We start from the raw sequence: 21,384 nt of genomic DNA, 5'->3' as shown, positions 1-21,384 counted from the left end.
GAAAATATATATATATATTACATTTTTAATTGCTTGTGATTTAACAAATGACACTGCTGGGTCTTCTGTTAGTTTTCCTCTCTTACTCCACCTTTCAGCCTCATGGTAAGGTCCCCTTTTAAACATGAAAGTAAAACAGTCGTTCATGATTCTTTTACACAAAGCATTTTGAGGCCGCAAAGATGAACAATAAAGATCTGAAAGAATGCAATTCATAGGCTTTGTAAATTCCAGAATCCACAATATTTTCAGTGTTTTGGCCGTTTCCATCAAGCTCATTGACGCTACTCAACAAAAGACAAGAAGAATTGTGTATTTTTTTTTACTTTATTTTTTTAGTGGTACAGAAAAGTTCACATTAATCTGAGCTCAAAATTAGACTTCAGTTTATTCATGAAGAAAAAAATCTGAACTTAAAAGAGTGTAACTTGACAAACCGTAGCCTCACACCAACACTGTTTAAGGGTGTGAACATGTTTGATGGTTTCACCTGTAGTCTAATAGTGGCGGTTCAGCAGCGTGCGTCTACAGAAACTACAAGCTAAAGATTTTTTTTTTTTTTTCGACAGTCAACTTGGTTTACCGCGTCACAGCAAGGTCACTGGCCACGGCTACGGTCGGGTTGTAAAGGTCGTGTCGGGGGTCAGGAGGAGGTCTTGATGTCGGTGGATTGGTGAGTTGGTTGGTTGGTGGGTCGGTCAGGTCAGGTCAGGTCTCATGTTATCATGACAACAGCTGCCTAGGAGGACAAGAAGCTGCAGCGTTACTTACAGGAAGTGGAATCGCTGTCTTCAGAAACTTCAAAAGTTTTGGGGAGAAATCGGACGTTGCCTGGATTAAAATTACGCTGTGAAAAATGTTCATTTTAAACCCTTAAATTGACATGTCAAGACAGCCGAAGACCTCTGACGTTCAGTCGACATAAATGTGCACAAATGACACTTGATTGTCTGTAATGTGCAATACCTGATTATGTACATCAGTCGGCAACGACAAATAATTTGCTGACCACCAGCAACTCCCGAAAGAGTTAGAGAGCACCTACCTGAGACAGCAGGAGCTGCAATATACACAACACTGTTGAAGAAAGCCACTAAATGTTCGACTGCAGTCAGTGCAAAATGGTCCTTCACACCTTTTGCCAAGAAATAAATTCACTCAGAAATGAATGATTACTGTTTCTCAGCTGCCTTCTCAGCACTTACCTGTCATTTGTAGCACTAGTAGGTGCGGAGTCGTTTATGAGATTCCTCTCTTGGAGGATCAGCCAGCATCACCTTCATCTTCACTCCGTTCACCGTCCGGCCGTGGAGCAGCGCCATGGCCTCGTCTGCACACTGGAGCCAGAGAGACACAGAGAGGAAGGAAGATGTCAGTTTAGAGTGAAATACATGTATATATATATTTATTGCTCATGCTCGAACAAAAGGCAGCGCCACCTGTTTGTCAGCATACTTGACATATCCAACTTTCCTCCCAGGAATGAGATGGATCTCCAAGAGGGAACCAAAGCGACTGGAGACACGCAGAGAAAGAAAAGGTTACACTCCAGCACATCGGATGCCCTCTGATTTAACAGCACTGATTCACTGATGGAATTATCTGTAGCTCTACTCAGTGATTTAGTGACTGCTGAACCGTTTCCTCTGCCGTCCCAAAATCGCTGTTTATTTCATGACATCCGTGCAAACACGCAAACTAACAAAACTACACTCGGTAAAAGTCTGGCTACCAGAAAACGTCCTCCAGCACATCCTGGGGCAGCGGCGCGGGGTTGAACACGATAAACAAGCGCTCCCTCGACTTGCTGTCAGGCGGCGCCAGCTTCTTCTGGGACGGCAGGGTGACGTCTGTCTGAATCCGAGGCGCCGGCGGCGCAGCCGAGAAGGCCTGGGGCAAAACGGCGAGCACAAGGCGTCACAGCAACTTGCAGACAAGAGACAAACGATGTGGCGCGTCGGCAAAGTTCCTCACCGAAGGCTTGAGCACTTGGCTGCTGGACGGACTGTTCCACACTGTAGACATCATCTGAGTGGCAACAAACTGCATGGCCATCCGACCCACAGAGCTGCAACACAAATGACAATAATTCAGTAAGTGAACCATCTTTTACGTGAACTTTAACTTCAAAGTGTCCAGATGAATCAAGTTTGGTTCAGCATCTTCACTGACTTTGACCTGAAGCCAACCCAATATAAAGACTGTGGTTTTGTGTGTGTTTGGTACCTGCTGCGGTCCTCTCCGTCATCGTAAAAGGTCACCGCTAGTCTGTTCCCCGGCGGATACTCAAAACCATTCAGCTTTTCCTTGGCGTAAACGGCTGATCCGAGATTATTGTAGCGGATCAGAGCGTGACCTATGAGCAGGAGCAGAAACACACAGTGGAGACTAAGCTTTATTAAACATTTTTGCAATATAGACTTAATGTAGAATAGAATAGAACACCTTCATTAATCCCACATTGGGGAAATTTGCATAATTACAGCAACAGAATAGTGCAAAGAGAAGGAAGATTATATTGATTAAAAAAAAATAATAATAAAAATATTTTGAGTTTCATAGTATGTTTTAGAGTAAGAAAGGGGAAAAACCAAGATATTCACATTTTATGAACAGCTGGATTATGTAGAGTTATCTAATATGGACATCTGTGTTTAATTACTGACCTTTGCTCATCCCATAAGCGTCCCTCTGGAGCTCACAGTACTCCATGCCGGGAATGATGTCAAACAGGGCAAAGATCTGCTCCTGGGTGAGGGCAGCTCGTGTTGATATCATCAGGCACCTTGTGAAGTCTCCCGTGCGGTAGTCCACCGCCTGGTAGTTACTGGGGTCAACTGAAAAGGCAAAATAGGAATTTGTCAGTATGTGTCTATGCTTCGCATGTAAAAAAAAATATATAAATATATAGAATTTTGGGTATTTTTATTAGAAAAATCTTCAGAGGGCTGCTTACTTAAAGGGGGAGGATACGGGGTCACAGTATCACCACCACCCATGTAATCGCTTCTGGACGCTGATCCCGAGTAGTCTTCTGTTGAAGAGGCCTTTATGCGAGGTTCTGCCAGAATGGCTCTGTAAGCTAGCGACAAAATCATCATCACCACCACCGTAGTCACCATTAAAGGGCTGGGTTGTCTCTTCCAACCAATCAAAGCAAGAATTTGTCACAGCCGTACCTTTGTCACAGTTCTCTATGGCTTGTGCAGCTTGGGATGGTTTGTAGTATCTCACATAACCCAAACCTTTACTCTCCCCCGTCGACTTATTTTTGATGATCACACAATACTCAATATCTCCATACTCCTACAAAGAGACACACAGGACACATGCATTTGTTTTCTCACAGTCTGGTCCTTCTAGCAAATCTGATGTGTCATTATTGATGGTTACTTTGAAAGTGTCTTTGAGATCCTCCTCTGAGAAGGTTTTGGGAATCATAACAAAAATCCTGGTCAACTCCTCATCCTCAACATCTCTGTGTCTTGTTGAGGACCGTGACTGGGCAATAAACACCTGAAAGGCCAGACAAAGATTTTCACAAAAAAAAAAATATATATAGAATTTGATATCAGACTAGTGTATCGAAAAATACACAATGAAAACAATAACTATGTATGAATGGATGAATGAATGAATGTCGATGCTTTGGTGTCAATACCGACGGACAAACGAATGTAAAATACGCGTACGATGATTCGTCGATTACAAAAACCCAATCGGAAGCGACCACATTGGACTTGATTAGCCCACCTGCTCAGCAACATCTTACCTTGATGGGCTTCGTTCCCTCCACGAGAACCTTCCCGTGCATTTCCTCCATAGCCATACAGGCCTGCGAGGACTTGGCGAACTTAACGTAACAAATTCCCTTCGACTCTTTCGTCTGTCTATCTTTGACAACCCAAACCCCCTGGATGTCACCGAAGACGGCGAAACTTTCCCGGACCTCATCTTCGGTTATGGACCGACTGGTGACAACGAAGAGTCGGCTGTTGGGAGGGTCGTCGACGTTTTCTGTGGTCTGTTTGGTTTGGTATTCCTCCATTATTGCTAAGCGTTGTTTAGCAGAATCCGGCTGGCTGCTAGCAGCAACCGTCTGCGCGTTGGCTTCAGGACCGGCTCGGGAATTTGTGCTTCATCGTGGGACTTTGAAAGAGGTCGTTAAAAACAAACAAACAAAAAAACAACTACACTTCAAGCGTGTGTAAGTCACACATTACCATGTTAATATTTATTCATTCTCAAAAATTATTTTTCTAGTTGTGATTGACATTTCGAATAGACGATTTATTACACCAAGTATGTACATTACCACGTATTTGAAGCTATCAACCGATTTGACAGTGCAATTTTACTGCCATCTAGTGCAGGGGAGGTGTACTTCCCTTCGATGAATAGACGTTACAAAATAATCCGCAGGAATCTTTCGTAACTCAAATTAATAGGCAGTACATACATTATATGTAATCATTTTAATTATACGTCTTTGTGTATTTGGCAAAATGCTTTTATACTCTTTATGAGTGAAGAATGTTAATTTCCCTGAGGGAGTCATCCCAAAGGGATCAATAAAGTCTCTATCTATCTATCTATATAGTAATCAACCTGTAATTAACGAGGAATTATTGCCATTCTTTGGTAACATTGTAGCCTGTGTATGTAATCACCTAATATTCCTGCTGAATAGATTTTTAAACAATTTAGTTTAAAAAGTATTTTCCTGCTATAAAATACATACCTTTTTCCTCACCAATACCCAAATTCATTTAGATCATTTAGGTGTTGAAATTACCTGAAGTGCACCTGATCACCTTGGTTACACGTCTATGATCAAGGTTATCCGTGAAGTTTGACCCCTGTCTGCTTCCATAAAAAAATAAAAAAAATCTGACGTCACATAACTCACATGCCCAGTCGTCAGCTGCTTGTGACGTCACTTATGGTACTCTTTCTTTGGCATGTTGATATGCGGGTCTCCGCAACTCTCCCACCACATGTTGCGTGTGTCTGTCACTTGGGGGCGTGTGTGACCCTCTTGAGGACAAGATATTGTGGGATACACAATAATACACAAACAAACCTGACTTTTTTGTTTTTACAAACACAATGTAGATACAACAAATATAGTTTAAAACATTATTTCTAGTTCACTCTCTATTATCAGACAACAGTGTTTGTCAGTCTGTATTCTATTTTATCAGTGCACTTTAACTGACTTGTCTCATTGAAACCGTGTCCTTGTCCCCCTTGGTCTAAGGACACTGCAGTAAAATAACTTACTCAGCAGCTAAATGTAAACTTAAGTGGGGTTTAAAACCAAATATTTTGTTTTCTAATTAAATCTCTCCATTTGTTCAAAATTGTATTTACAGGGCAACATTTTAAACAGAATTACCTTGACTGAAGTGACTGTTGCACTATATCGGCCAGGTTTGCAATGATGGCGTTGTGATTTAAAACAAAGCTGATCATTACAAGTACTTGTCACACTAGATTCTGCGGGAATGACAGACTTATCCCAAACAATATATTTGTCATATTGTCAAATCCTGTTAATCCAGCAGGTACATTTTTGGCTCTAACATCACACTATGTGAATGTATCTTCTTTGCTCTTCTAAATGATGAGCGAAATTAAATATAAATATAAATAAAATATATATATAGGCTTCTGAACTGTTAAATTGGATGTACATAACACTGAAAAGGGGAGACAGAAGAATGCAGAAGGGCAGGCCGGCTGGATCGGAACGCGCACGCTCGTTACAAACCACGAGGAAATCTGCCGGCACGTGATTGGATGATGACGTCTAAATGGGTTGCCTCTTAAATGAAGTGACCTTCTTTGCGACCGCCAGAAAGCGCACGTCCGCCGCCAGAAGCTGCAGGCACCTGCTACGCCAGAGTAACTTCACCGCTGCCCACTGAGAGCAAAAGGTAGGCGTTCGACAAGACACATAAGATGAATGTTTCACTGACGGGCACAATAGAAAGATGGGAGGCTGCTAACGGTGTTTCCTTGCTGAGCGAACCGCGGCGGAGGATTCTGTGAACGGGCCGGCTGTTCCCTTACGCCAAACCGTTGCGTCTCCATCGCCAGCCGTGACCGTTATTCGGGGGCACTGCGGCAATTGATGTGCACCGTGACACAATTGTATTTATTTATTATTACTTGTAAGGGTTTTCAAACGGGACAGGCCTTTAGCCAGGTTTCTACGAGTCCGGCCTAACTCTGCGGCCAAGACAAACGCCGACATTGAAGCATCCTTGAAGACCTGAAAAGAGGCTGCTGGTTATACCCAGCTAGCACTGCTAGCACACAGAGAGGTCCCCTTTAAACCTCCTTCCTTGGATTTGTTGAATGTTTTTGTTGTTGTCATGTGCAAGAGTCGGTTCTTTTACGACTGCGGGGCTTCTTTGCGAACGGAAACGGTTTTCGGTTTCTATGCCCGGTGTCCTTGATGCTACAGGCGAGGATGTGAATCAGAGGGTGACCCGCCATGTTGGAGGCGGTCTAAGCTTTTACATATAGATTATTAACTTAGCCGTCCTGTGCACATTAAAAGGTTAAAAGGTAAAAACATCAAAGGTTTTTTTTAGGTGGATTTGACTATTTCGATTAGAATGTGTGTTTCTTAATAAAGGTACCCGACAATTGAGGAGGAAGGCAGGTGCATTGGCCCGTTATCTAAACTCTGTACGATAAGAACTCAGCTTATCGCATTTGTATGTCACGACTTGAATAGTTGTTGTACCTCGACTGTGACTATGGTTGTCAGAATTGACTGTCATTGACTGAGTTTTATCTTACTCGGTACACAACCATATCTATGGGAACAAGCTAACCGCTCGTGCCTCTTTAATATTTTACATTTGCTTCGATTTGATGCGTGATTGCAAATAAACCGTCGTTTCGAAGTTTATATATACATACAAGTAGAACCAAATTGCAGCAATCAACCTGTGTGGAAAAATATCACGTCGCTACCTAAGCGGAATTGGCCGCCTAAGCGGTTTGTGAAACGGCGTTCAAGAGGATTCCTGAAGAGGGGATCACATTTTGCCGTAACACCATAGCGCGGTATTAATGAGCACCAACAGCTAACGGGCTAAGCTCATCAATGGCCACGCGTTTAAGCGTATTGGCGCTCCACGTCCGCGGGACATTGTTTAAACTATCCTTATTTACCGAACAGGTCGGGCGGCTTTTCTTGTGAACGAGCAACCCGAGCAGAAGCCGTAATGACGTCTATACCGGTGTAACGTAACAGGAGCGAACGGCTATGCTACCGTGTGATACAGAGTGCAACGGGGCGGCTTCCCGAGCACAACTGTGCTTGAATTTCCTAGAAGTGACATCACCGTGTTGCCAGCTCACATACTCCAGTGTCGTGGCCGAGCGTGTTAAGAAAGCAGTCGCCGGTCACCTTAAACGACCTTCACCAGCTGGTGTCGGCCTCCGGAAGCCCGTGACTGGGAGCCATAAATAGAGAAGGGGTGGGCTCTATTTTTGAACGTAAACTCCCAGATGATAGTATTTTAAGGTCCCCTATTATGTTGACTTGACTTTTGTGTTGTCTTGTTTTCTTCTTACTAAGGAAAATAAACACAAAGCTGTCTGTAGCCTGTCTAAAGTGTTTTTCTGAAGTTCAGTGATGTCACAAAAGTCAATAATTTGTGCCCATGCTGAGTAAAACACACCTAGATAAGTGTTGGTTCCATTTTCTTACATCCCTCCATGGCCACCTTTTTTTTTTAAACTCTACTGCTAAACTGGAGTCTGAGAAGGAAAAAAAAAAAGCAAATCTGATAACTGGAATAATATGTGATCTTTTACGCCATGTAGTTTCTCGCCTTCATTATACTGTCTAATCTGACTCCCCTCTTTGACCTTTTTCCATAGTTAACCATGGGAGACATCAACAAAGGGAAGAAGGCTTTCGTCCAGAAGTGTGCCCAGTGCCACACAGTCGAGCAGGGGGGCAAACACAAAGTCGGGCCCAACCTGTGGGGTCTGTTTGGACGCAAGACCGGCCAGGCAGAGGGCTACTCATACACCGATGCCAACAAGAGTAAAGGTCGGTTTGCCAGTGCTTTAACTAAATAACATGCAATGGATGCGGACATTGTTATTCCTAGCTTATACCCATTTTATTTGTTGAAGATGAATGCATTGGTGTCTTCTGTATCTGTATCTTCTAATGGATATTATTCAGGAAAAAATACTTGAGAATAATCTTTGAACTTAAGTCTTATTTGGCATTTAACCCTCTAAAATATGCCAGATTTTAATCACACATCCATGGCCTGGCCTGTAATATACAGTATACAAAGGCTTTAACCGTTTTTTTCCAGCTTGGGGTTCTATTTTACTGATCACTCATTACTCACTGTTTTGTTTTGTTTTTTCAGGTATTGTGTGGGGTGACGGCACCCTGATGGAATACCTGGAGAATCCCAAGAAGTACATTCCTGGAACTAAGATGATCTTTGCTGGCATCAAGAAGAAGGGAGAGCGCCAGGACCTCATTGCATACCTCAAATCAGCGACATCATGAGCTACATTACTCGATCAGAATATGTAATCTTTTTTTGTTTTATTTTACTTTACGTTTAGGAATGCACATGCTAAATATATTGTTTTATGTTTAGTCATTTGTACATAATGTTAACCCGTTTTGTTCTAGAGTTGTAAAAGCACATTGCGAGCCAACGGGTTCACGGTGTTCATTTTAGTGTGCGATATTGTTCAAGTGACTAAACGTAAAACCACCGTTTTGATTTTTAATTATTGTTCATCCAGTTATTTGAAACTAATGAGAACCTCTAATTTATTCTTTCAAATTGTTGTGCTGAAGTTCTCTGACCTATCACTCATTTGTGCGGTACATTCTGCTGGAAAGCTGTTGACCATCAGCTTTTTTAAAAATAACTAAAGAAAATCACACGGTACGGAAATAGAGAGCGTGAAGTTGGACATCCAGGTTCTTCTGACGGTACTTTGGCGCACTGTCTCCTCCCAGCGTTCATGACAGCTGCAGTTTCTGATGACATGAAGAGTGACCATCTGCTCTCTTTGTGTGTCGTTAGAGTTTAGTGGAGAGAAACTAAACTTGGACTTGTCGTGAATGAATGAATGAATCTGTGTGCTTCACTCGAATAGTTTGTCCTCTGAAATGGCCAAAAAGAACCTTGTTACTGAAGCAGCTCCTCCTTGTCTGGGGGTTTTACCCCCCAGTGGCCCTCAGACTCTGTACTAGCGTCTTTTGTAAACAACGTGCTGAGTACGACACTGTTCTGCCTCTTTACAGCTATGAATTGTGCGGTTCAAGTATATTTATTACTACCACGTTAACGGCCTATTGGTCTCCACAACAAACATTAGAGGAGACGGAAACATTTATGGTGCTGCCTGGAGAGAGCAGAGATTTTATTTACCTGGTTTCACAGGCCTGAAAGAGAGTTTTAACTTATTTTACTGTAATTTGGAAGGACTGCACACGTGGCACGTTTTTTCTGGCGCTTGTTTCATTGTAAAACTGCTGTGTGGAAATGATGGGAGTTGTGCTAGCTATGTCGTAAAGGTGTGGACATAAAGAATGAAGGTTCAATTAAAAGAAAACATCTGAAAAACTGCTGTGACAAGTCTGTCTTTGTTTGCATCTCGTTCCTTGAGCACATACTGCACACCCAATAACGACAAAGTAGGCCAATGTTCAGAAAGAGGAAGCAGTAGTGATAGCATCTCGGTAATGTGAAGCAACACCGACCCAGCCACCGTTTATAAATTATTATACCAAAAGGTTTGTGTGGAGCAGCCTTAAGTGTCCTCACAACCAAAAGTAGTCCTTCAAGTGTTGGTCGATACGTGAGCAGAAATGCAAGTAGACACACAACCTGACAGAGCTCAACACAGACACTGGCTGATGGGTCTGGATTTGTTCTGGATGGTGTTTGTCTCCCATCAGGTCGACCGACTGTCTTTATGTGTTTGCTATTCAGCTGTAAACCCGTTAAACTATACAAGTATCACGTCTGAGGAAGATTAAAAAAATAATAATTTAAAAGCGCTTGACGATCATGCACCTGTCCACATGTCATTTCTGTTTATGGCTCTGACAATTAATTTAAAACTTCCCGCTGGGACGGTCGTGTATAGCGACTGCCGCCTAGTGGTCACAGTGGTTCGGACACAATGAAATACACCGTCAACTTAACATTTTTGGGGGTATAGATACTGTATGTCGCGTTTCCCTGAAACCAGGTTTCGAGTTACGCGACATCAAAGTTTTTGGTACAACTGTTCCAACTCCACCCTGATCATTGCTGCAGCCTGCCTTAAGCACCGCTGACGATCCCTTATTGTTCAAGGGATCTATATAATAAGGGCTCTTGGTTGGTTCCACAGCGAAACCTGTGGCCACTAGAGGGCAGTTTCGTCCATCAAAATAAAGTCTCGTTAAACTAGGACGTTCGCCAGTACCCCCCATTTATAAATAAATATTTTATTTATTTATAAATAAATAAATAAGATAAAATAAAAATAATAATCCCATTATTTATTTTCTTTAGTGTCAAACATGTATTTTTCGTGTTTCGCCATTGTAATATATAATTTGTGTATTTCAGGCAGATTTTGACTCGATTTAAATATTTAGTTTTACTTTAAGTGTTGATAGACGTTAGCACATTTTTGTTGCTACTGTAAATGCCGTCATTTATCAAATTTAAAGACCCCTAAATGGTTGACCATATACACTGTTATGAACACGTTTGCTCGTGTATGTATTTTTGTTCTAAATTTAATGCATGATCCACTATGTGTCATACAGCCACATAAGGGAAGGAAAACTGAAAACCCTCCCGTGCTGAGGTTCCCAAACATTCCTAAAGTATCCAAACTTTCCGTTCCAGTGCCCTGTCACATTGGCTATGGGAATTGGGCAGTTAATGGACAATGTTGATGTTTTAAATCCACATATTCATATCAAACGTCTGTTAGCATTTCAATTTTTTTTTTATTGATTTATTCTAACAAATATCTTGATAGAATCCACCTTTCCTCCATCTGTTTGAGTTAACAGAACATAGTCCCTGGTAGGATTTGCAAAGTTTTATTTACAAAGATTTTCAAAACATATGCAGCGTCAGAAACACCAATAATAAAAAAAAAAGTAAAACATGGGGAAACACCCTCCATCTTTCAACACAAGCACATAACAATATTTAAAATGTCGGAAGCCGTAATGCAACAATAAAATCTACCAAACAAAACAACTCCTCAGACTAAACAGTATATTTAAGTCTATTGTTATTCAGTGCAGATTTGAATCATAGTGCGATAATGACTCAGCATCAAGTATCCAAACTGACGAGAGTGTCACAAAAACCACAGTGTACAGCGCAGGTGAAAACATTTAAACACAGCTTTGCCCAGAAACTAAAAGAAAAAAAAAAAAAAAAATGCCTGTGTTGCCTTTTTTGTTCACATTCAGACCTTCAGATTGAAGCACCACAATCCTTCAACAGGCCTCGTCTCTCTGTCTCCCATCTTTCTTATACCAGCTGTAAAGTTGGGGTCAAAGTCACAAAACCCAGAGCAGATCCTTTGATTCATCACAACACAATGTGGCCGCTTTGTTACAACTGGACCTGCTCTATGTCTTAAGTATAAATGCTTATAAAGAACATATACCCAACAACATCAACAAATAAGCTATTTGCAGTTATTTTATATAATAAATACCTACAGATTGTATCTTGTGCTCTGCTGATGGAGCCTTGTGAGTGTTTTGCTGTACAAGGATGCATCACACCTGGAAAAACAGTTGTTCCAATTAAGACACTTGCCAAAGAAAACCAGTCAGGACTTTAAACCAGGAAATTTCATCTTCTATCCTGAGCTTGTTCAGCAGCCGCCAGCCAACCTGTTTTGGACCTCTTCAGACAGACAGGTCGTCCGCTCTGGTTCGGCTGCTGGCTCGGCTGCTCCTGCTCAGCCTGCGCTTGTCCTTCTGCCCGAGCCCCCCGTCCGTGCACAGCAGCAGCTTGTCGCCCACTCCGTTTTGGATCTGGAGCATGCTGGTCTCCCTGCTGGCGGGGGTGTAGCAGCCCGAGTCCTGGCCCCTCAGGAAGCCCTCCTCCTGGAGCTGGTTGCCGGTGGCCTCCTGCCACCGGTGCGAGTAGCAGCTCATCTGCAGCAGCGTGGCCTCCTCCACGGCGGCGGCGATCTTGTGCTTCTCGGTGGCCATGTTGTCCGAGTTCTGCTGGCTGGCCAGGCGGTGGTTGGGGAAAGGGAGTGGCAGGAAGTGTGAGGAGCCCATGATGCACTGGTTGAAGTCCGGCGGTGGCGTGGAGGCGGGCGGAGGGGACAGAGAGAGCTGGCGGGCTAGCGAGGCCTGGACCGGAGCAGGTTTAGCAGCTTTCTTCTTCGCAAAGAGGTGCCTAGTAGAGACAGAAGGACCCAGTTGAGTTGCTGAGGAAAATGTTAAACTACCATTATATTATGAAAGATCCCAGAACTTGAGAACTTGCAAATCGCAATTGGAATTTGACGAAATTTTAGAAATATTGCTTTTATTTTGCGTAAAAAGGCAGTGGAAATGCAGCTACTAACATACATGGACCAGAACCTCGGTTCAACTCTGCCATGTATTTAGAGCACATGTTGATACCTGATTCCCCCACTCTAAAGACGATGATAACAGAAGGGCGCCGTTCCTACCTACAGCAGTGCCTCCAGGCCAGGTGATGCAGCTCCAGCACGCTGAGGAACAGCGACACCCCCGACACGGCCAGCATGAACACGATGAAGACGTTCTTCTCCGTCGGCCTGGACACGTAACAGTTGACGGGGTGCGGGCACGGCCAGGCCTGGGGGGGACTCCATGTTTCGTCACTGCTTTCAAAACAAGGCTTTTTTTCCTCTTAGTTTTGACTTACCTTGCAGATGTAGAGGGGATTGAGGAAGACTCCGTAGAGGAAGTACTGGAGGCTGAGGAACACCACCTGTGGATCGAGGAGACAGTCACAGTCAGACAGTGTTGAACATGAACTCAGGGGGAAAGCAAAAAATAAATAAGTCATAAAAACTTGCAATATATCAATTATCTTTGAAAAAAAAAAAAAAAAGAGTTTTAGAATCTGTGGAGCAACGAAGGTGCGCTCACCTCCATGATGCTGCGTATCAGGATGCTGAGGATGTAGGTCTGCAGCAGCGGACCCCTCAGACGGATCCTCCCAGACAGCAGACCCTCTCCACTCTCCCTCTCCACGTTCTTCCTGTCGCCCCTCCCCTGCTTCTCCCCCGGGCCACCTCCTTCGCCACCTCCTCCTCCTCCTCCCGGGTCCTCCTCTCCTCCCTCCCCCTCCTCCCCCTCTTCCTCCTCCCTGTTCCTCCTCTTCTCCTGCAGCCGAACGTTGTGCATGGCGTGGCCCATGTAGATGAGGCTGGGAGTGGACACAAAGACGATCTGCAGCACCTGGAGGAGGGAAGGAATTTCGTCAGCGGGTGTCGGTGAACTGCACCGAGGGACTGAAGGGATTGCACAGTGTCAGGCCACACGGCGGTGAATGGCGGCGCTCACCCAGTATCGTATATGGGCGATGGGGAAGGCCCGGTCGTAGCAAACGTTCTCGCAGCCGGGCTGCTCAGTGTCACAGTTGAAATCCTCCTGCTCGTCCCCCCAGGACGACTCGGCGGCCGTCCCAAGTACCAGGATGCGGAAGATAAACAAGATGGTGAGCCACACCTGCAGGAGGAAGGGCAGCGTGCACTTTAAGTGGAGCCTCCAGGGACATAATAAAAGTACCGACAGGATTAGAATAATACCAACAAAAAAGATTAGTATTTGACAGCCTGGGGTGGGATTCTTCCGGATTGTTCCAATTTAAGCAGCTACAATTCCGATTATTGCTTTGATTTATAAACTGTGCTCCTGTCCTTCTCACTCTCTGTGTATTCTTACCATTGTTTTTGAATGAATGATTTTCAGTTGCAAATCACATTGATAGTAATCAGGAAGCCTTTTGTAGGTAGATTGTTGTGTCTTCTGCAGTTGGCAGGAGTGATGTGCACAAAATAGAATAAACAGGATGATTTGGGAAATATACATAAATGTGGAATGTGCAAGGTTGATGTTTGTTCCTTGTTGCCCTCCGTCCAGCCTGCGCGGAGGAAGTCAGACGGATGCCACGCTGGCAGACGTGCATTGTGTGTGTGCGTCTGATTCATACCTTGCCAACAGAGGTAGAGTGCTCCTGCACCTCCTCCAGGAAGTTTCCCAGAAGGCTCCAGTCGGCCATGGTCGGTCAAAACACCCGCTGCCGACTGTTCTGGTACCGAGCTGAAGTGTCAAGTGTGGAGGCAAAAGAACAACCTGAGGAGCAAAACAGAAACACACACAATTCACCCCAGAGAAAAAAAGAATTAGCCACCTTCTCTGTTTAGTATGTTCAACAATAGAGTACTTTAAAACACCCCCGTGATGTCACCAAAGGAACAGACGCCTCTCCTGGGCAATTGACATCTCTCCCAGTGGTGTTTTTGCTTCGCCCTCTGAGACTGACTTGTTTTTATTTCCGCAAAAGTGTGAAAGGTCAAACAAAGCTGTAATTTTAATAGAGGGCTAAAAACAGAGGGCTCGGGGCTAAATTTATTTTTATTTCCCATGTTGATTGGCATGTGTCTGTGTTCTTGTATATATATCTTAAAAGTCAGGACATCTTGGCTGATCCCCTCTTTTCTTATTCTATCATTCACTTTTACTATGTTATCATTAACTGTGATGGCTTGAAGGTGTGGACTGTAGTTTAATTTAGGGTTCGGCGAAAGTCAGTGTAGTCCTCACAACCACAGGGAGACAAACAGGCGTTGTGACTGTGACTGTATGTGTGTGTTGTCATATTTTATCACAACCTCTGCGACCCCGCCTCCTCCTCTCTGGCTCCCGACCCCATTAATATAAATGTCTGCGCCTGTGTCTTATATTAGCTCCAGTCTTGGTTCCCACACTCCAGTCTATCTTTCTGTGGGGAAGGGAAACTAGTGGCCCACTGTAAACACTCTCACTGGGTTGGTATGTTTATGCACGCACTGTGTATTATTACCACCAGTGGTTTTTCTCATTCATTTCTTAGATGGCATCATTACAACTTGTGACAATTCATTTGATAGGTGGTAAACGATCCATTTAATGATTTTTGCTTTATTTATGAGATTTAGTTAAAAAAAAGTTTTGTACCCTCAGTGGTTGCATTCTTCCCTGTTTAAATGGCATGCACTGCTCTCCATATGCCCCCCAGAATCCTTTCAATACTATTTGTGGAACTTTTTTTTTTTTCCAAAGAGTTTGTTTGACCCAGAAGTTTCACAATTCCAACTGCTTTATTTGGCCTTCAGGCAGCATATTCTGGTTTTCTCTGTGTCAGAAGATCAATTGTTCATAATGTCTTGAATAGAAAATATTGCTGCTGCGCAGAAAATATATCTTGAGACATTTTAAGAGTTTAAGTAGAAATTATTTGTTAAATGCCCCCCACAAGCCCCTCCCTTCCTGTTTTTGGGAAAACCCATAAGCCTTAACAAATGGGTGTGTGTGTGTGTGTGTGTGTGTGTGTGTGTGTGTTTGTGGCGGCATTCATAAGTGCTCCCATCATCATTAATAACAATATTACTTCCTTGTATAGACTTTTTCTTGACCTCTGTCAACATAAATGTGTGGTGTGTGTTTGTGTGCCAGTGTGTGTCAGCCACTTATCTGGCATTCAGTATTGTTCTCCATCCTGCCTTGATGGAGCCACACACACACGCACACACACACGCACACACACACACACACACACACACACACACACACACACACACACACACACACAAACATGCATACACTTTTCTTTAGACTGCTGCATTTGAAAAAACGCACCCTGGGGATATTTTGGTCTAATAACACAGTGAATATCTTCACTTCTATGATCCATGAAGCAATGTTTTAATTTCTTTTAACCCCAAACTAGTGTGTTTATTTCTTGACTATGAAATCCTTTCAGGCAATCAAATATCTAAGGAGGGTTCAGCAGACCCCCACAACACTGAGTGCAGGGCAAAGCAGGATATAGAAAAGGGATGGATGGACGGACGGATGGGTTCTTTGTAATTGGGAAATAATCCTTATCTCAGTCTTGTGTTAATTTCACAAGTGTTACAAAAATCAGGGAGAGGAACTGAAAGCACTCATTCTTATTCTCCGATTTTCTCTGTGATTGTGCAAAATGCTTTGAGATGCAATTAGATGTGATTTTGCGCTTTTTCAATGAAAGTTGATTGATTGATTGATTCTCAGAATTTGCTCTATTCTGCAGTTTATTAATGACAATTGCACTGGCCTTTGAACGAAGCATAGTCACAAGGTTACACCAGTTAAAGTGGATTTAAAAACAAAGAAAGAAAACTAGCGGAGGAAAAAAAAAAGTAACAGATAACATTCCAGAACTTCAGATAACATCAACACAGCTGAAGGCGATAAAAAATATGTGTCCACAGCTGGGATTGGAAAGGCAAAAATGAAACTTGTTAGATCTCATGAAAATCTAATTGTCACAGCCCTGCAGGTCGTGAATGTTCACATTCACGAGGCGTCATTTGCTTTGACAAATTTAACAGCTGCCTATGGGGCCTAAAACTTAAGGCGTGATAGCGCACAAAATACGTTTAGCCGTAGAGAGAGAACATAAAGACCTGATACATTCATTGCCGCACACAAATAAATAGACAAATAGTCAAAAAGCTGCAAACTTGAGAGGATTCACCAGACTTTTTTTTTTTTTTTTTTTTTTTGCAATTTCAAAACCATTGAGGGACTATGATTTCTTAAAAGTTTAACAGCTTTTATAATTTGGGATTTTTTGATGCTCGTTGACTTTCAGGTTGCACAGAGTGTATTTGAGACAAAGATCCTGAGCAAAACTAAGAGATTTTGATAAGAAATGATAAAAGCGGACACTGCTGCAGCAGCCGTGCTTGAGTCTCTTCTTTGTTTTCTCCTGTGGCTGTTTGAGGTCAACAAGCTGCAGTCATCTTCAGCTTTCAGCATCATTGGCTGATTGCATTTGTCTTTATTCAGATTAAAGTGTGAGTGATTCAGCGTTAGCAGACTTCTACCGGCGTGAAATGGACTTTAAAATAATGATAGATAGATAGATAGATAGATAGATAGATAGATAGATGTACTTTATTGATCCCAAATTGGGAAACCGGGTTTGCAAGTTGCAATCCTGCAAAGTGAATTGGAGTATTCATTCGTTAACATTTGCAGCATTTATGTTTATATAAACAGCATTTTTGTTTGTAACATTTTACTTCCATATAATTTCAGAATCAAATTATTATTATTTATTATTATTATTATTATTATTATTATTATTATTATTGTTATTATTATTATGTCTATCTTTTATCTATTCCTACTTGAAATTGTCAAGGCAGCTTTGCTCAACCATCAGATATGATTCATATTCTGATGGTCCAGAGCTGAAAACGTTGTATTTCTGGTCCGTTTTCAAAAGTTTTTTTTTTTTTTTTTTTCTGCGTCAGTCAGAAAAATATTTTTCCGAGTTTGACATTTTAAAATGGCAGCTGTCAGTGTTTTAATTTGATGCTTGAAGACGGACACGGTTTTATTGTTGGTGCTGAACCAGTTTCAAACAGTGTGCAGATCCACATCAGAAGCTTCAAACCCGGTGAATCGATTCACCGGGAGGTTTTCAAAGAATCCGCCGGTGAACGGAGACACTCACTGTGCAGATTCAGAAACGGGAGATGCTCCTCGGCTTCAGAAGGTCTCGCTGGTCCAGCGGAGCTTCCCTTTCTTCCTTCCTCCTGCGGGGAGGCTGCCGATGTGCCTCTGAGCCAGGCACTTCTGCCTCCGCTCTCTCTCGGTTCTCTGCTCACTGCAGCGGCTGACGGGGACGTCCACCAGTCTTTCTTTCAGTCGTTTCTTGGCTCGAGGTTCGTGTTGGGCTTCGGCTCTTGATCAGCAGAAGGAGTTTCGGCTCTGTGGAGCAGCAAGTGGAGACCAACAGGGCCGTGAGTGAGCGAGCGAGCGCTGAGGTGGCAGCCGGATGGAAACAGTTTGAGTCCAGAGGTCTGAACTGATGAGATTCGCTGAGACCAAAAGTTTGTACCCGACTCACTCCTCTCTCTCTCTCTCTCTCTCTCTTGCCCTCCCTCCCCCTCTGTCCCATTCCCTCCCTCCCTGACTCGATCACTCCGGTCCTCCTCAGAGGAAGTGGGCCTCGCCGCCGCCGCCTCCTGCTATTCAAACTCTCCTGTATGTGCATGCGTGTGTTTGTGGCGTCTGGCATCTAAAGGAAGTCAGATATTGTATCGGGACACAATAGCTGCGGGTCCGAGGCCGGCTCCATTCTTCCCCATACGTCTCTCCTCGGCTCCTGTCTGGACTGTCTGAAGGTGGCGGTGCCGCTGCTGCTGTGACAAAGTGCAACTTTAACAAACTACAAAAGACTTTCAATTCCTCGACATCCACTCTGTCTGACCCGGCCAACCTCTTCACATTGAGCCCAACCGATACTACTGCAGCTGAGAGCTTTCCAGATGCCAAGGCGCAATAATCTCATCGTTCCATATTATACAGGGTGTCCCAAAATCTTTGACCCCATTTTAAAAGCAATTATCTTGAAAACCACTAAGAGTTTAGGTGTTGAACATCATAAGTTTATTATGGGACCGATTTCACAAGTGTTCAATATGTGCACACCCAGTTGACGTACACTGTGTCACAACTGGGCGACTGTGTGCGAGCATATTCCAAGATGCAAAATGACTTCTCTGTGCTAATCTTAATTTTTTAGATGGAAAATCGTTGATGTCCAACACATGATTTTCTCCCCTCTAACTAGAGTGATCATAATCAGACTTGGTAAAATACTTTTTTTTTATCCATCATCATTGTGGTAAATAGCCACGGTAGCTGCGAGTGGTTTTGCTGGTGCTAAGTGAACCATTATAAAACGTTTTTATCGCTAAGATTTCACCACAGACCCACATTTTCATTCAACCCCCTCCTCACCGCCGCCGCCGCCCTCGTCTTAAAACTCTTCCTAAGTCTCCTTTCTTTCCTTCTGATTTCTCAAAGACATAAAACAATCACAATCGTGTCTTTCTTTTTAAGCTTCTCCTCCGTCAGTGGGAGGTAAAATCAGTTTCCCTCTTTATTTTCTTGCTGATTCATTTCTGCTCCTTTTAGCAAGTTCCAACTTTTCAGCTAAGTCACTTTGTCGGAATGATGTGATATTTGCTCGACACGCCAGATAGCATGTCTCACATAACAGTGGGACACATCCACTCGACCTCCTGGCATTTACATGTCCATCTAATGGGGAACCAATCCAAAAAGGATTTGCGGTTGCGGTGTTTGTGTGATATATTGTAAATCTCTGTCGAGATCCAAGCACCTTCCAGGAGCAACTTTTATGTTTGCAAAAAGCTAGGACTTTTCTCCAGAGAACTTGTGACGGAGTGTAAAATGCGAGGCCAGTTCCCCACAGGCGTCCAGCGGTCTTGTGGCAGAGAACATGGTTCTTTCCGATCCTCCTAAAACTAGCGGTTTTGCCATGTGACACCACAATCCAGCCTCACGGGCACAACGTGCAACCGGAAGCGACTTATCTCCTCACCAGATCGTGGGAGCGCCTGCTGCTGTGTTGCTTCTCCAAAACTTTGGATGCTAAAACCGTGGCACTCTATCAGCGCCGAAGGTGGTTTGAAGATCCCATTGGGCTCAGCTTCAAAGGCGGCGGAGTCGAGCGTGACTGCCATCTGCTGCTCCCTTCAAAATGCAACAATGTGACGCCCCGATTATGGCTAAGCAGCAACGATCAAAAACAGTCATTAAAAAGTTGCTCGTTTCTTGCAACTCATGACCTTTTTTTTTTTTTTATTTGTAAATCAAAACAGAGAAACATTCAAACCGTCATTTATCCTCTATAGAGTCTCCGCCATCCAACGTGGAGACACAGGGATTTGTGTTGATCAAAGGGGGCTTCAGTGCAACTCTGTGTGAAACCAGCCATCACCCTGAGGCGACGGACTCCACAGCCTTTGATCCGACACCACTCCCATCTCTTCTTGACAACAGTTTGTCAGAAAGTGTGTCTTATTTATCATGCACCCAGTCAGTTCTATTCATGGACTGCGAGGCGCTCACTTACAGTAGGTTTGCGTTACCTTGGAGGTCAGACTGACAACAGCAACACTGCTGCTACTTCCACTGCTGAGTGGCTTTAGCAAGGCTTCGGCTAAACTCAGCTCAGTGCATCACCTCTCGCCAAAAGGGCGGCGGCCCTCCCTGTTCACAGCCTGCAGCAGATCATCCAGTTGATTTGGAAAAAAGAAAAACGGTCCATCCGTTGTGTTTTCTCTTCATTTATTTTTTCATATACTTTGCAAGAATTTCACAATAGCGCAGTCGCAGCTTGGACACAATCTAACCTGTGTGAGTTGAATCCCCTTCTGATATTTCCAAAAAATTAGCAACAGGGGAAAAGCAAAAATAAAACATTCCGGTAAAGTGGCTGTGGGTGACTAACTCTCGCATCTTTGGTCACATATTAGTGAATTACCATCGGCCGTTTATGAGGTTTATGAGGACTTAGTTTGTGCACCTCAACCATTCATACTTGCCGTCGTGTTTCCGTCCCTTTGCTGTGTGTGCATTCTGCAGGCTTGTTCATTGTCATTAAAAAGTCAAAAAAATTTAAAATCAATTTAAGAAATCCTGTTTTTGTGCTCCGCTGGCGTCGCCATCGTCTTCATCTCCCCTCTCTCGTGCAATCACACCTCTCGATTGTGTGTCTGCAATTCCGGCATATCCGCATGTACGACACCTTTGTTATCATATTGCACAGAGCCCTCGGGGGGGTCGCTGGGGAGGGGGGAGGGATAGCATACCTTTCCTTAAAAGAACACACACACACACACACACACACACAGCCACACACTAATGTGAGGCACAGATCACATTGGTGCGCTGGTGGAGCAGCCTTTGATCATTAATTATTCCACCTATTAACACTGCGGAACCTGTTTGCAGCCTCCCGCTACAACTGATGCTTTGTTGCACATCCCACATGGTTTGAGGAGGGCACAAGACACGTGGCCTAAAGGCAGTCTCTGGGCAGGGCCCTTTGTGATGTCACAAAGAGTGGGTTTACAGAACTGCGTGTGTGTGTGTGTGTGTGTGTGTGTGTGTGTGTGTGTGTGTGTGTGAACAGTGGAGCAAAATTAAACATAACACAAAAAGTGAGGACATTTGTGTTTGGTAGATTATTTCTTTGTCGTAACAGTGCTTCTTGGAAATAAATCTTA

General features: G+C 43.5%; 3 protein-coding genes across 4 annotated transcripts; 1 reads left to right on the top strand and 2 right to left on the bottom strand.

Annotated features, from left to right (window-relative positions):
- Nucleotides 1–369: 369 nt before the first annotated feature.
- Nucleotides 370–5,046, bottom strand: rbm45 (RNA binding motif protein 45). Of its 2 annotated transcripts, XM_076042952.1 has the most exons (12): nt 4,910–5,046; nt 3,773–4,149; nt 3,394–3,516; nt 3,180–3,306; nt 2,957–3,082; nt 2,667–2,837; nt 2,227–2,356; nt 1,975–2,068; nt 1,733–1,890; nt 1,440–1,515; nt 1,206–1,337; nt 370–739 (listed from the first exon to the last, which is right to left on the bottom strand). In XM_076042952.1, exons 2-11 carry the CDS (start codon nt 4,046–4,048, stop codon nt 1,221–1,223), a joined length of 1,398 nt encoding a protein of 465 aa, XP_075899067.1. In that variant the 5' UTR covers nt 4,049–4,149; nt 4,910–5,046; the 3' UTR covers nt 370–739; nt 1,206–1,220. The 2 variants fall into 2 exon arrangements, with proteins under 2 accessions (XP_075899067.1, XP_075899066.1); XM_076042951.1 differs by lacking the exon at nt 4,910–5,046 and having other exon boundaries at nt 3,773–4,295.
- Nucleotides 5,047–5,854: 808 nt separating this feature from the next.
- LOC142899411 (cytochrome c) lies at nt 5,855–9,635 on the top strand. The gene is made up of 3 exons (XM_076042954.1): nt 5,855–5,939; nt 7,906–8,080; nt 8,415–9,635. Exons 2-3 carry the CDS (start codon nt 7,912–7,914, stop codon nt 8,558–8,560), a joined length of 315 nt encoding a protein of 104 aa, XP_075899069.1. The 5' UTR covers nt 5,855–5,939; nt 7,906–7,911; the 3' UTR covers nt 8,561–9,635.
- A 1,616-nt stretch (nt 9,636–11,251) lies between these two features.
- On the bottom strand, nt 11,252–18,170 carry LOC142899409 (gap junction alpha-5 protein-like). The gene is made up of 7 exons (XM_076042953.1): nt 17,796–18,170; nt 14,238–14,380; nt 13,589–13,753; nt 13,172–13,483; nt 12,945–13,010; nt 12,727–12,875; nt 11,252–12,446 (listed from the first exon to the last, which is right to left on the bottom strand). Exons 2-7 carry the CDS (start codon nt 14,304–14,306, stop codon nt 11,945–11,947), a joined length of 1,263 nt encoding a protein of 420 aa, XP_075899068.1. The 5' UTR covers nt 14,307–14,380; nt 17,796–18,170; the 3' UTR covers nt 11,252–11,944.
- Between the last annotated feature and the right edge of the window lie 3,214 nt (nt 18,171–21,384).

Source organism: Nelusetta ayraudi, unplaced genomic scaffold, assembly GCF_046127955.1.
Source record: "Nelusetta ayraudi isolate G7.1 ecotype Tasmania unplaced genomic scaffold, CSIRO-AGI_Nayr_v1 ptg000072l, whole genome shotgun sequence".
In the NCBI taxonomy this organism is placed as follows: Eukaryota; Metazoa; Chordata; class Actinopteri; order Tetraodontiformes; family Monacanthidae; genus Nelusetta; species Nelusetta ayraudi.
The sequence above is the reverse complement of the archived record's forward strand: the minus strand, read 5'-3'. Positions and strand labels throughout refer to the sequence as shown.